This window comes from Bison bison, unplaced genomic scaffold (assembly GCF_000754665.1).
Source record: "Bison bison bison isolate TAMUID 2011002044 unplaced genomic scaffold, Bison_UMD1.0 scf7180017864349, whole genome shotgun sequence".
In the NCBI taxonomy this organism is placed as follows: domain Eukaryota; kingdom Metazoa; phylum Chordata; class Mammalia; order Artiodactyla; family Bovidae; genus Bison; species Bison bison.
In genome coordinates, this window is record NW_011494921.1 from 9,925,385 (window position 1) to 9,941,906 (window position 16,522).

Consider the following 16,522-nt stretch of genomic DNA (forward strand, 5'->3'; position numbering starts at 1 on the left):
TAAAAATGCTTATTAAATCAACATTTTACATAGTGACAAAATTCTAGAGTCAGTACATACATTTAAAAATTAGAATCAAGTACAAATTTTAACCATGTACAGAAAATAGCACAGTAAAATATTAATAGTATACTAGTAAGCTATTTGTATATTATTTGCATACTATTTGTGTTACCATTTACTATTTGTATACTCTTCTGCATTTTTAAATGTGTCTATAATTAATGTGTACATTTTTGTTTCATAAAATTTTATTTTAAAGGAGAGCAAATACAAATTTATATATGTATATGCGTGTGTGTGAATATGAGTGTGTGTTTGTGCGTGTATATATACATATATGATAAAGACTAGTTTAAAACTATAATACAGAATCAGCCATTAATTACTAGAGTCTGATTTTCATGAGAATGCATAAGTATTAATGTATCTCCAATAATGTCTTCCTTAAATGTTAAGGAAACCATTTTAAATATTATTTTTTAAAATAAAATTGTTATTTATATTACTTATTATCTTTCTAATTTATGAACTCCCTTGTGGGGAACAACATCAATAAATTTACCACCAGGTATGAAAAGAAATCTAACACTTTATCTTTTCTTTTTCATCCTAAAGTTACCTTCAAGCTTCAAGAACATTCTCCAAGGTATCGTATTCTTGAATTTGTTGAATGACCAAGCTCCACTTACTAATATCCTTCATGGACATGAATTTGATTGTGTCCCTTTTCAGCCATCATTTTTCTGAACTAAAAATTTCTCATCTGGTCTTACTATTTTATTCCTTTGATCAGTTCTGTTAAGCTTTCAGGCTTCTCTAACTGTTTTATGGCCTTGATGGAATGTACTCAATAGAACCATGATCTCTACTCCAAGTTCAGAAACATTATTCATTCTGTTCAAAGATTTAACAAAATTATATAATCCTGTTTTTTTTAATCAATTTTTTTCAATGCTATCTCTGCCATTTGGTCGATCTTTTGAGCTGCCACTCCACACTGGACTATCTTCAAGAAATAGTTGACATAGATTCAGATATCAAGTTTCCCCCTGGACAAAAGTAATACAGGAGAGTAATTCATATTACCAGCATAGTTTGGATTACATTTCCCCAGACATAGTGTGTTATACTTACGGCAGCTGAAATGTATCCTCTGTTATTTTGCCTATTACAAAGTGTTCTTGCAAGATACATCCATCTCCCTGGAACAGTTTCAGAGTCATCTGCAAACTTACACATCTGCCTCAGTGCAGTCATCATGGCCCATCTTCATCCCGAGGCCCACATCCTTCCAGTAGATATAATGGGAGCCATGGGAGCCTTGTTCTGTCTTTGCTTTTTTTTTAATTCTACTTTTGGCTTAGTCCAATCTCATGCTCCCTTGCTAATCCTGTGTATCAGAGGGAAATTTTAACAACTTGAGTAAGAGCTGCAGGTGAGAGCGATTAACACCATTTAGATAGTGTCTAGGCCTACTTGACTCCCCACCTCCTGCCACCCCATTCTCTACCTTGACTGTTCTTCCTTATATCCAAGCCCCTCCCTCCCTTATCCTCCAGCCTTGATAACAGGTCTGTGTCTTTGCACATGGCCTGTTAACCTTACTTTTGGCTGTTGGTTTTGGTTTTTGAATGCATGTCTTGTCTTACTCTTGTTAATTTCACTTTTCTTTTGCTACCTCCCAGATAGACCTTCTTTTTCTTAAAGAAGTGGTTACGAATTCTCTAGGAAGCCTTGCTGCTGCTGCTAAGTTGCTTCAGTCGTGTCCAACTCTGTGCGACCCCATACATGGCAGCACAACTGCAGCCTACCAGGCTCCTCCGTCCATGGGATTTTCCAGGCAAGAGTACTGGAGTGGGGTGCCATTGCCTTCTCCTCTAGGAAGCCTAACTGAGATGCAGTTTCTTACATCCAACTCCAGGGTTTCTGATTCAGTAGGCAAGGGCAGCAAATTTGCATTTCTAACAGGCTTACAAGTGATCCCTTGGACTTTCCTGGTGGCTCAGATGGTAAAGCATCTGCCTGCAGTGCAGGAGACCTGGGCTCAATCCCTGATCCCTGGGTCAGGAAGGTCCCCTGGAGAAGGAAATGGCAATCTACTCCAGTACTCTTGCCTGGAAAATCCCATGGATGGAGAAGTCTGGTGGGCTACAGTCTGTGGCGTTGCAAAGAGTCGGACATGATGAGTGACTTCATTTTCACTTTCACAAGTGATGCCGGTGCTGCTGACCTGGAGATCAAACCTTGAGAATTATACAACGTCTAAGATTTCGGGGGTTTGTGTTTATTTACCAGAAGCCTGCCCTGATGATCCACCTGTCTGAATGACTCATTTGGGTTGTCTTGATGGATTTTCTCCATCTAAGGTCCCTATTCCTTTCTCTTACCACTTTCTGAGAAAGACAGCACCAATTCTAATTCTGCTTCCTAAAATAATGATGGTGGTGGTGTTGATGATGGTGACAGGGACGACACGAGGAATGATGATGAGTCTCAATTTCCTCATCTCTAAAGTGGAGATAAAAATGGAAATAAGAAGACTACCTCCCTTAGAGATTTTGGATCTATTACATGAGAAAACAGCACTTTGCACAATGCCTGGCAAATAATGTGTGCCTGATAAATGTGAGTTATGAAAACATCGATGCAGATGGTGATGGCAAAATATCACTAATTCAACACAATGATTGATTGATTCGTTTCTGGGGATACATAACAATGAAAAAATAGATAAGAACTCTACTCTTATGAAGACAGAATGAGGACAAAGTAATAACAGATTGCAATAAGTACTACAAAGGGGGAAAAAAAAAACAGGATGGTGGAACAGTGTAACTGAAAGAGGCTGCTTTAGTCAGAGTGGACAAGGAGGATAAACTCCATAAGAAGGTGATATTTGTGATAAGATCTGGGTAAGGAGTAGTCACTCAAAGAGCTGAGGGAAGATAACTCCAGACACCGGAAAGTGAAAGTCACTCAGTCGTGTCCGACTCTCTGAGACCCCATGGACTGGTCCATGGAATTCTCCAGGCCAGAATACTGGAGTGGGTGGCCTTTCCCTTCTCCAGGGTATCTTCCCAACCCAGGGATCAAACCCAGGTCTCCTGCATTGCAGGCAAATTCTTTGCCAGCTGAGCCACAAGGGAATTGGAAGCTGCCTCCAAATGCTTGAGGCTGAAAATTGGTTTGTTCAAGGAACAGACAGGAAGCCAGGATGGGAGGCTTAGGAAGAAAGGTAAGATGTGATGAAGTTAGAAAATGTAACACAAGCTAAATCCCACAGCGGTTAGTAAGATGTAGTACAGAGTTTTTAGTTTAGTAAAGAAAAAAGAAAAAAAAATTGAAGGGCCTTAAGAGTTTCCATTTCTAAGGAGGGACGTAATGTATTCTGATTAATGGGTGAGAATGATGGAAAGACAGGATATTATAGGTCTGTTCCAGGTAACAGGTGAGAGTTGTTGGATTTATTGAGAGTGAGCAAAGTCAAGATGGAGAAAAGCACATAGATCTGAAATACATTCTGGAGGTTGAACTATTACAGATTTAATGTAAGTAGGATATAAGAAAAAGAGTGTCCAAAGCTTATGACTGGATTTAATGTATTACAACACTGAGAACATATTCATTAAACCAAACTCTATTTACTTATTTTGAAAGTTTTCATGTGTATAATATATGTGAATGATAAATATTCCTTATTATCCAAAGCTAACTTAATTGTGAATATTTATTTTCTAGGTGATTTTCATTTAATAATTTACAATGCTGACATTTTTCACAGTCTTTGGTAAATAGTAAATAATGGTAGAACACTTCTTAAGTTCCTGTAAGAAAGTCTATAATACTTCTAGCTCAGATTATTTCTTAAAATCATAATAGCTAATATTTATTTAATGCTTCACATGTACTAGACCCTGGTTCATGTCCAAACCATGAGACTCTAGAGCCCACTCAAGGCAGCAGAACTCATTCATTTTCCCTCCGTTCTACAACTTTGGTTCAGTGATTCCTTATGTTAGATAAATTTTAGTGCCCTAAGTTCCACCATTCTTAGAGTCACTTCTAGAATTCTCCTCTAACACAGTTTCTTTCTCCTGGAGCTTCCCTGAAATGTCAGGAGATGGCAAGACCCATCCAACTTATAAAATCTAAATGAGACTTGCATTCTGAGTTTGCGTAATCAAGCAGAATGCATGTTAATGGCCAGATAATGATAATGATGCCACTTATCAAATATCTGCTCCATTCTAGGCATTGTCCTGAAGCTGCACTGAACATGTATCATTTCACTCAGCATAATCTTCATACCCTGGAGGAGGGCACGGCAACCCACTCCAGTATTCTTGCCTGGAGAATCCTATGGACAGAGGAGCCTGGCGGGCTACCGTCCACAGGGTCACAGACAGTCACACACAACTAAAGCAGTTTAGCACAAACACATACAATCTTCACAGCAGCTCTGCAGAGGAGTTGCCATTGGCCCAATGCAGAGACCACGCACAGATCCAGCACTGTGCTCTCAGTCGCTCACCCAGTAACATCATCAAGTATTATAAACTGGAGCACACTGGAAAAGCAGAGGGAAGAGCAAGATGTGGACGAAGGCGCTGTGGCTAGGATAAAAGATGAGCTTCACCTTCATACAAATGCTCCTGATTTTAGGAGAGATGCTGATAAAAATAAAATATCCCACAAAGCATTAAGCCACAAAGAAGAAAACCATGCAGTTTTCAGTGGAGATGTGAATAAACTTGCTCCTCTTTTACACGAAGGCAGTCAAGAGGAGGGGAAAGGAAAACTCACTCACTGATATCTTCTTCTGAGGTCAGAATTTATTTCTTATGAATTTATTTTTGTTTCAAAAAAATCAAAGAAGGAAAACGCTCCTCCTCTCCCTCTACCTTCCTGCATAAGTCTACACAGTGACCCTGTGGAATCTTAATCCCCAAGGTTATTTTACAACCTAAATTAGCATTCTAAAAGAGAAACATAATATTACATACGCAATCCCCACCTCTCCCTGACTAACCATCCTTTAAGGAACACACCTCCCGCCCCCGCCCCCGCCCCCGCCCCCGCCAATCTCCAGGCTCATTTGAAATGTCTTTTGTTTTCATACACTGGAAATCAGTGATAAAGTGTTATGACCAAGAATTCAGTAGTTGGATTCACTATTTTTTGAATGTCACTAAGGACACACCAAGGGAAAATTATATTATATAATTTAATCACCGGGGCTAATTATTTTCTTTGCTGATCCTCTAAAGCAGCAGTGGATACAAGCTCACAAATATCACATGTATTTTTTCTTAGCAGGAGGGAAACACTGGGCTGTGATTAAAAAGGCATCATGTTGCTTCCTACAAAATGTGTAATGGGTCTGAACTGAAAGAACATAAAAATGGCTACACCCACTAACCATGGTAAAATTCCCCTTTTAATTGGGTAGGCAGTTCCAACAGAAATGTACATAGTAAGCTGCAATTACATGTAAGCTAAATTGGTGTAGCTTTACTGCTGATAATGGGATATTCTTCTCCTAAAACACTCTTTCATCCCCCAAACACAGGAAAAAAAGTGGCTTTTAACTCTATCATCTTGGCTAACTGCACACAACATTTCCCAAACACTAGCCTGTTAAGAGATTCTGAAGAGACCTGTACTGTGGATCCCGGTGATTCAATTATATACATTATATAAATTATGGACAAAGAATCTGAATAGAATTTTCTTCAAGAAACATACACAAATGGCCAATAATCCCACAAAAATACTCAACATTATTAGTCATGAGGGGAATTCAAACCAAACCTACAATGAGATACCATCCTGGACACAATAGGTTGGCTAGAATAAAGATGTCAGGTATTAACAATTGTTGGTGAGGATGTAGAGAGATGGAAAGACTCACACACGGCTGTGGAGAATGTAAAATAATACAGTAGCTTTGGAAAACAGCCTGGTATTTACTCAAATGATTAAACACACAGTTGTCACACAACTAGCAATTTCACTTCTAGGCATATACTTAAGAGAATCTAAAACATAGGTTTACACAAAACTTGTACACAAGTGTTACATAGAATTATTCATACTAGGCAAAAGGTGAAGACAATTGTAATGCACATCAACTGAGTGGATAAATAAAACGCAATCTATCTATACAAGTGGAATACTATTTGACCACTGAAGAAATGGAGTACTGATGCATACGGCAAGGATGAGCCTTGAAAATATTATGCTAAGTCTAAAAAATCAGTCACAAAACACAATGTCTTCTACCATTTTGTTCATACTTCCAGAATAGGGAAATCTATTTCCTGGTGGCTCAGACGGTAAAGAGTCTGCCTGCAATGCAGGAGACCTGGGTTCGATCCCTGCATCGGGAAGATCCCCTGGAGAAGGAAATGGCAACCCACTCCAGTCTTCTTGCCTGGAGAATCCCATGGACAGAGGAGAATCCCCATGGACAGAGGAGCCTGGAAAGCTATAGTCCACGGAGTCACAAAGAATCAGACATGACTGGGTGACTAACACGTTCACTTTCATAGAGACAGAATTGTCTAGTATGTGAATTACAATGAATGATATTCAATAAGGATGTTTCTTTAAGCATTAAGAAAGATATTATTGCATTTTAAAAACACATTTGTTGAACAAATGAATAAATAGATCAACGTGCAGATAGAAACTCCAAATGCTACATCATCATCCGCCATTTGAAGACTTGTGTTTTCAAGTTGGTTAATTTTTGCCCTTAGGTACACTGCCACCAAGTACTGGGGGAAGCCTCGGTCTCACAGCGTGAGTTTCAGGTGCCTGGATGCTAGGCATCCTCTGGAGGCTTCTTGCTGAAACATACCAGATTCTACTAAAGATGAGTCCACACCTACGTAAAATTACTGAAATGAGTATATACCTATATATATTAAGTATTAAATCAGAAAAACATTAGATAGTGTGTTAGTCACTTAGTCGTGTCCGACTCTTTGTGACCCCATGGAATGTAGCCCACCAGGCTCACCTGTCCATGGGATTCTCCAGGTAATACTGGAATGGATTGCCATTTCCTTCTCCGGATAGTATATAGGAAATATATATATATATATATATAAAAGATCCTCACTGGTCTTTAAAAACTAGCAAGCACAGCTGATACTAACTCTTGCTGCTGCTTAGTCACTTCAGTTGTATCTGACTCTATGTGACCCCATGTACTGCAGCCTGCCGCACTCCTCTGTCCGTGGGATTCTCCAGGCAAAAATACCCGAGTGTGTTGCCATGCCCTCTTCCAGGGGATCTTCCTGAACCAGGGATCGAACCCAGGTCTCCTGCACTGCAGGCAGATTCTTTACCAATGAACCACTAGGGAAGCCCTAACTCTTGCTAACTTTAATTAAAACACTCCTGTCTAATTTAGTCCCAGTCCTTTCACAGAGTTAAGCTCCTTCTGGGGTACTGTGCACTTCTAATGGTTGAGGAAAACGCTGGCATGGAATGCCCTTTCGGGCAGCTTTTCCCCACTGTCAGCAGTTCTTCTTCTAAACCACAGATGGTCAATTCACCTTGCTGAGATGGTTAGGGCTAATTAAAATCATAGTCTTAGATGCCTTTTTAATGCTCTGAATTAGTACATAGCCTTTGCCTTTCCCTCTGGGCCTCTACATCCTTCCTTATCTGCCTGAGAAAGAACAAAATTAGATCATAATCATCTCAAGGATAAATGCAAAACACCGTTCAAATTGTTTTCTCTAAAGAAAGAGGGAAGGAGAGTACAGATCTCCATGGTAGGCCTTCATATAAATATCTGTATAATAAATAAATAAACCCTACCACTCATCCAACCAGTAGTTCCACAGCCAGATGTAATTGTAGGACTGATATCAAATTTTTTTTTTTTTTTTTTTTACTAACAGCCTGAATTTGCCAGTTTTCCTATTCTGACACACTTATGCATGCAACAGAATTTTCTAATCATCATTTTGGATAGAACTTCTGCATAGGTTCATGACAATGGTGATCTCAAAGGAGAAACGTAACTATAATAAATCAACACAGTGATGGGATTAAGCAGCTAATAAATGATTTTTTTAAATTTAATTCTGCCCTACTTTATGCACTTGTATTCTACTTTTGGGATATCTCTCCATGAAAAAAATCTTAACTAATTTCAATATGATCCATTTGGCAATTATCTTGTGAAGCATAATCAATATAAACTTACCCAAGGCACAGTGTTTATGACTATGATCATTAAATGCATAAAGGTGAGGGAGGTCACTGTTAATAAAGGCCAATTATGGAATGACATGAAATTTAAGAACTGCGACTTAGGCAGAAGCAATAAATTTTGAAGAACTTCATTCAACCAAAGAGTTACCATATTGCAATAAATGAATAAATATTATCTTAATATATCTTACAATAACTGCTTTCCATTCGTGGCTGAGAACCTAAGCCTAAAACCCAACATGGGTAACCCACCAGTGAGTTTATAAAGGAAGTGACTGAAGACCTTAATGGAAGGTGAATGTGCCACTTACTCTCCAAAGAGACGGATGTGTCAATTTCTGCTTGGTCAATTACACATGCTCAGAAAGTAGCAGCAAATGACACATTATGTTTCAGAAAAAAAAATGTAAAATTAACCCATATGTAAAAAATAAAAGGACATAGAGTCATATGAAATTTTAATTATCATGTTTCCTTCCATTACTGGGCACATCTGTGAGTTGATAGGGTGTGTGACAATTGACATGCTACAAGAAATTTGAATTTATACAGCCTATCTAAGAATTGACTTAGGAAACAAGCATATGTTTTCATAGTTAATTATATATTTACTATTAAAATTGAGACAAATAAATTAAAATGACAGGATCTATAAATGTGATATCTTATACTTAGAAATTACTAAATAGATGATGATAATGAAAAAAATAAGAGATGCAGACATTAAATTTATATTGATATTAGAACTATATATAATCAATTGTATAAATGAAGAAACGGGCTTTCATTCACTGCTATTGTAAGGTAAGAGGTAGATTTTTTTTTTTTTACACTCATGGAAATTTAAGATTGCCCATTCTAACAGTGTGTAACAAATGTTGGTAATATACTTCACCACTGTAGCTTCTATCTCTATAAAACTGATCAAGGACATTTTTAACAGATATTAGTCTGGTTGTGCTGACATTACATAATACCACAGACTGGGTGGTTTAGACAACTGGAAACTTAATGTTTTCACAGTTCTGGAGGCTGGAAGTCTAAGATCAAGGTGCCAGCAGGGTTGGTTTCTGGTGAGACTTGTCTCTTTGGCTTACAGGTGATAGGGTCGGTTTCTGGCGAGACCTGTCTCTTTGGCTTACAGATGATGGCTCTTCTCTGTGTCCTCATATGGTTACTTCTGTGTGTGTGCATTGAAAGAGTGATCTGACACTTCTTTCTTTTCTAATGAAGACATCGTTTCTTTTGGATTAGGGCCCTGACTTTATGACCTCATTTACCTTAATTACTTACGTAAAGGTCTCTCTCCAAATATACTCACAGTGGGAATTAAGATGTTAACATACAGATGTGAGGGGAACATTTCAGTCTGTAACAGTGGTATGATAAAACCAGGAGCCCCATGGAAATCACATAAAATATTTTGTTAGAAAGTTAGACAGGGCACAAGGTTTATCCACGGTCAAGCACCTCATTGGTTAAGGATCAAATACCTTTTTAAAGTATACATTTCTGCATTGATTCAGACAATGAATCAATTTAGACCTAAGGCAGTGTCAAACCTCCTGTTTATTAAGGGTTGTCTTAATATACGTAGAGAAGTGTGCCTGAGGGTACTGGGTAGATACAGAAAAAGCATGAACATATATTCAGAAATGATGATTATAGTTCTTAAGCCGGAAGTCTGGACATTTTGAAGATAAGAACTGACAGTATATCATTCTTTAGTTCCTTTTTTAGAAAAGCTAGAGTTTAAAACTAATCATGGCGTTAATGATTTAAACAAAATATAATCTGGCAATAGCATCCAAAGACTCCTCCTCTGTAACTGTAATCTCAAGCTTTCTCCTGTCACCATCACTTTTGAGGTTCTTTCTTTTATGAGGGCAGAGACTACCAGTTCTTCATAGCTTCAGATTCAATGTTCACATGCAACAAGGGAAAAACCTTACTGGGAAAGTGAGGAAGACAACTGAATGCATGAATCTGTAACTATATAGCAACTGCGTCAAAGCCAGACCTCAAACCTTTGTGTAGCCTTTCCAAAACCCAGCGCAGTGCATGTACTCAAAACAGGGCTACCAATACTGTATTGCTGGTTATTCTTATAGGTCAGAAACATTATATAAATGGTTATTATTAACCATAAATTTATTTATATTTTATTTATTTCAAACATGATTATCCTTAATCTTGTCTAATACAGATCTCTTCAATAGGTTTATTTATTATGGCAATTTCAAATTCCACTTTAGGATGCAAATATTTTAAATTATATTTAATGAACATTAATTCTGAAACTCCTGACAAAAACCACAGCATATTTCTTTATCTTGTATGTAAAATTAAATCCTACTTGAATAATCTGTTACTTCATGCCTGTTCACATGTAAAGGCAGTCTAAGAAAAGACTGAGTTGAAAGGCAAAACAAGAGTCTGCTAAAACACACGTTTGGGGTTTCCCTGGTGGCTCCTGCTAACGCAGGAGACACGGGTTCAATCCCTGATTGCGGAAGATTCCACATGCTGTGGAGCAACTGAGCGTGCTCTCCCCCGAGCTCCAGAGCCCGGGAGCCCCACCCATGAGCCACGTAGTGTCCGAGAGCCCGAGCTCCCCAACGAGAGAAGCCGCCTCCACGAGAAGCCCAGGCACCACAGCTAGAGAGTGTCCCCGCTCACCGCAACTCGAGAAAGCCAGCTGAAAAAGCAAAGACCCAGCGCAGCCCAAAATGAATACACTTGTTAAAAAGAATCTTTTTTTTCTTTTTAAAGAAAAATGCTTGATTAAAATGTATAAGCACATGCTTGGATTTCCTGTGGGATTTTATCTGATTAATAACTTAAAGTGAAAAGTGAAAGTGAAGTCGCTCAGTCGTGTCCGACTGTTTGCAACCGCATGGACTGTAGCCCACCAGGCTGCTCCATCCATGGGATTCTCCAGGCAAGAATACTGGAATGGGTTGCCATTTCCTTCTCCAGGGGATTTTCCCAACCCAGGGATTGAACCTAGGTCTCCCACATTGCAGGCAGACACTTTAACCTCTGAGCCACCAGGGAAGCCCATTAGATGAATAACTTAAATTATGCGTAAATTCTTTAAAATAATGAAAACCAAACATGAGTTAACACTGATAATGAAGTTATTTTTTCCTTAAAAAAGTAACAAATTACATTTTCCATATGAACTCAGTCTTACAGGATGAGCTTCATTATAAATATATATATATATATCTTGAATGATAAAATGTTACAGAAAAACCCAAATGAATTTTTTGGCCAACTCATTATCAGAAGAATCAAAAACTATATCGAATATTTTACTGTATCAACACGTATTTTAAAGCCCGAATAGAACAGGTAAAACAATGTTATCAACAACCACATCACACATTACACCATGCCTTCTACAACAGTTCAAAATCATATTAAATCTATGGGAAATCCTTAAAATGTATAGCCAGTTACCAAGAGGATTCGGGAAGGAAGTAAAAGAAGGAAGCAGGGGATAGAGGAAAAAGGAAAGAAACTCAAGACAAAAACACAGCTCTATCTATATTTAAAATTTAATAATGCATCTAATTTACATATTCAACCTGCAATTGATAATAGATTTTTAGAAACAGAATACATTCAGAATAAAGTCTAAAGGCAACCATAAAGAGAAAGACTTGGTATCTTATATAAATTTTAACCAAATCAGAACAACAGCAGATATACACATACTCAGAGCATACAAATCATTGCTATTCTTCTATATAAAGAGTTCCTGCAAATCAACAAACATGACTATTTCAGTAAATGTATAAAGACCAAAAAACATGGATAGCAAGTCATAAAATATAAAATGAAAATGTCCATGAAAATTATACAAACAATAAGGATTTAATAAAAATGCAAGTTAGAATTAAGAGACAATTTGATAAATTGTTAGAGAATGCTCTCTTGTGAGGGGTAAACTCTGGTACTGCTGGTGAGAGTATAAATTTTCTTTGACACTTTTCCTCAGGATATAAACAAATACGTGACAAAACTTGATAAAAATGGTAAGTCAGCTTAGTGCTTGCTTTTTGAAAAAATAAAACTTCAAAACAAAATAATGCTCAATAATCAAGGACTAGAGAACATACATACATGCACAGGAATGCCCAGAGGAAGATGACACAAAAGTCAAAATATGTGCATACATCTATGTGTCCATACATGTGTTTCTTGGCAAGCTTATCTTCAGAAGTCAGTATTTATAGATGTTTGATTTAAATATCAATGAAGCATTGCATGTCTAAGTAATGAATTAATTTGATTAATTAGACTTCATGTATTTGCACTTAGAGGTTTAGCTCAGGTCACCACAAATTCTAGCTCATTCTATAACCACATTTCTCTTATAATCAGTAAAATACAAGATAATTTCTATGGTAACCAATCTGTAATACCAGTACTTTGATGTTACAAATGCAAAAGTTGTTTCACAAAAAAACTTCCATATAAAATAAGAGTAAATTAAATTGTTGCCATTTTGAAGTTAGCTGATATTTTACTTAGAATAATGCTATCTCTAAGACCAAATAATTAGAGTCCTTTGCTTATTCTTAGTTGAATGGTTACGGTTTGATCAAAGAACAAAGAAAACATTCCCTCACCCATCGTATACATTATTACACTGTGTACAGATGAAAGCATTTTCTGAACAAACTTTAAAGCCAAATGCAAACTTTAAAGCACAATGTATAGCCTAGTAATATTACAATATAGGTTAGCAGATATAATCAGTAGACTGTACCGTTTCATTTCGACTGAATAATTTTTAGAAAGCCTATGATTTTTCCTAGACTCTTTAAATGGTAAAAAGATTTCAGAGGAAAAAAATTCAAAGACTGATAAACAAGTTTTTCTTGTTGCTAAAGGAGAAAGCAATTGAAATTGAAGTATTAAAGCACTTTCTCTAAACTGCATGATTCAAATTAAGCTGGTTAAAAGAAACCGGGTAGATAACACAACATTTTGTTTGACTCAGTAGCTACCACATATGAGAATTATTTATTTGCAAGGAGACACAATGACTTTGCCTATCTCAATTTAATGAATTTATCCGTGCCTCTGACGTTTATTTAGATTCTTGCTATGCAAGCTTTCTTTAGAAGTATTTGATTTTAATGGTTCATTTTCAATCTAACATTTACAGTATTTCCATCTTAACTAAACAACTTTACTAATACATCTGATTTAATGTCAGAAACCTTGTCATCTCAAATGACATTTAACTTTTCTGCTCAAGTACCTACTTTTTTCTACCGTTTCTCTTATTTATTTCTCCCAGATATTTTGGAACCTCTCATTTGATATTTACCACTTTTGCTTGATAATAATTTTTGATAGGTTTTAGTTATATAACTGGAATAGTTAGACTAAATAGTGATATATCTGGATTTTAATCAATGAGCAAGGATTCAAAAACTGCATTCAACCCCTGTGTAACTAATCAACATAGAGCAAGGATACATGTGGAGTATTGGGACTTTGCAATTTCACAGTAATAAACATAGGAAGCATTTGAATGATAAGCATTCATAGCATCATGGTGATAGATTTTGAAGGGTACAAAGTAAACTCATTTCAAGTCATTCACTTACCCAAGACTGTGAGCTCTGCAGAAGCACTCATATTCTCATTTTTATATGTGACAACACAGGTGTAAGTTCCACTGTCATCGTCTGTCACATTGGAGATAAGCAAGTTACTTCCACCCAATAAAGAATACTTTTTGGACCTGTAAGACAGAAGGCATATGACATTAGAGAGTAGATTAATTTATGTTTATATAAGACAAGGTATCTAAAGGTTTAAATGAACTCCATAAAAGCTGAAATTATAAAATCCAGGGCTCTGTTTCCTGGGAGTTTGATAATAGTGCATCTATTGATCAAAAATCCCTTCAAGGAATTTTTCTTCCACTCCCATTGGAAGACTGTAATCAAAGAAACGAAGCAGATTAAACTTGAAATTGGGGCTTCCCTCATAGCTGAGTTGGTAAAGAATCCGCCTCCAATGCAGGAGATCCTGATTCAATTCCTCGGTCCGGAAGATCCGCAGGAGAAGGGATAGGCTACCCACTCCAGTATTCTTGGGCTTCCCTGTGGCTCAGTTGGTAAAGAATCCGCCTGCAATGTGGGAGACCTGGGTTCGATCCCTGGGTTGGGAAGATCCCTGGAGAAAGAAAAGGTTACCCACTCCAGTATTCTGGCCTGGAGAATTCCACGGACTGTATAGTCCATGGGGTCGCAAAGAGTCGGACACGACTGAGCAACTTTCACTCACTCACTCAAACTTAAAATTAATGTTAGCCCTGAAAAGAAACAAGACATAATGTGGCTTGATTCTCTCATTTTTGGGTTTGAGAACTGAAGGTCCAGAGAAGTGATTCCTCCCAGTGGGCGTCCATGCCCTATTTGTACAAAGTTACATGTCATACTGCACTGTGCATGCCTGGTCATATTTGGAGAACACCTCTTCACATGCGGAAGCTGCAACCAGATTTACTGCATGCATTCATATTCTCAGAAGTGTTGTGATAGATACCATAGAATGCAGTGTTGTTATATAAAAAAATACTCCAGGCAGACGAAACTTACAGATGAACTTACTGCCTATGAACCCATTTTGCTATAAAACATGTGTTTAAAAGTACCACATCAAATCTCAAAATCAATAAAACTAATTTCTAAAATGAAAACCAATCCATTTTGATCAAAATGCTTCCAACTGTGTTTCATTCTATTAAGAGTTTTCTTTCTAACTAAGCCATAATACTAACATCTGGGAACTTGAATCCAGCCAAGTTCTGTTTTATCTTGAATATCTGTTATAGCTGGAACTCTCTATACTACCTCCTTAGATTCAGATCCTCCAAAGTACCTTCTCTGAAGGCTCTGTGGGTAGGACTATCTCAAGGGCAACCCTGGCTTTCTAAATTTCCTTTTATAATTGATGTCATGGATTTTCACTCTACCCAGGTGGTGGTACAGTAGTGAAGAATCCGCCTGTCAATGGGGGAAAGGTAGGGTTCAATCCCTGGATTGGGAAGATCCTCTGGAGGATGAGTTGGCAACTCCAGTATTCTTGCTGGAAAATCCCATGGACAGAGGAGCCTGGCAGGCTACAGTCCATGGGGTCACAAAGAGTAGAATGTGACTTAGCAACTAAACAATAAAAAATGTCTTCATGTTTTAATGCCAAGAATGTGAAAAGACTATTCAATTATCATCTGAACCCCTAGTGTTAATAGATACTTATATCATATTAGAGAAAGTGAAACAGGAGCACATACTTCATGAAAGTCCTGCGTTTATCATACCTGAGTTGGATGACTTCCTCTCCTCGTAGCCAAGTAAAACTTGGGGGAGGATAGCCAGAAACACAGCACTCCAAGATAGCATCCTTTCCTTCAATGGCTACTACATTTGACGGCCTTTGCAGAAAATACAGCTGCCTGTGCAGTCCCGGATCTATGGAAGAAAACACAAGATCACATCTGTTATGATATTGAAAAGAAAAATGATATAGCTGGAACCATTTTTTTTTCTTTAACAAAATTCTGTGATGAAGAGGAAGGAAAGAAAAATGGAAAGATGCTAATGAAACTTATAAAATAGACTCCTAGAAGTGTTTTTCCATGTCTATTTTCTAAGATTATGATATTAAAATATTCTTGGCTGCTGATAACACCATGGTAAAGGCAAAGGGAAAAGCTTGAGACTACAAGTCACTCATGCAGGCTACAGGGCTGATCTCCTTCAGAATGGACTGGTTGGATCTCCTTGCAGTCCAAGGGACTCTCAAGAGTCTTCTCCAACACCACAGTTCAAAAGCATCAATTCTTCGGCGTTCAGCTTTTTTCACAGTCCAACTCTCACATCCATACATGACCACTGGAAAAACCATAGCCTTGACTAGATGGATCTTTGTTGGCAAAGTAATGTCTCTGCTTTTCAATATGCTATCTAGGTTGGTCATCACTTTCCTTCCAAGGAGTAAGCGTCTTTTCATTTCATGGCTGCAAACACCATCTTTGGTGATTTTAGAGCCCCCCAAAAAAAGTCTGACACTGTTTCCACTGTTTCCCCATCTATTTCCCATGAAGTGATGGGACCGGATGCCATGATCTTCGTTTTCTGAATGTTGAGCTTTAAGCCAACTTTTTCACTCTCCCCTTTCACCTTCATCAAGAGGCTTTTGAGTTCCTCTTCACTTTCTGCCATAAGGGTGGTGTCATCTGCATATCTGAGGCTGT

The 16,522-nt window shown here is 37.6% G+C and overlaps 1 protein-coding gene across 1 annotated transcript in view; it reads right to left on the reverse strand.

The window, feature by feature from the left end:
* DCC (DCC netrin 1 receptor) overlaps positions 1-16,522 on the reverse strand; it is an 838,683-nt gene that overhangs the window by 677,827 nt on the left and 144,334 nt on the right. Inside the window, exons 3-4 of the mRNA XM_010854834.1 lie at positions 15,587-15,737; positions 13,866-14,002 (exon numbers count right to left, since the gene is read on the reverse strand). Coding sequence (XP_010853136.1) covers positions 13,866-14,002; positions 15,587-15,737 — 288 coding nt within the window. The remainder of the gene's footprint in view (positions 1-13,865; positions 14,003-15,586; positions 15,738-16,522) is intronic.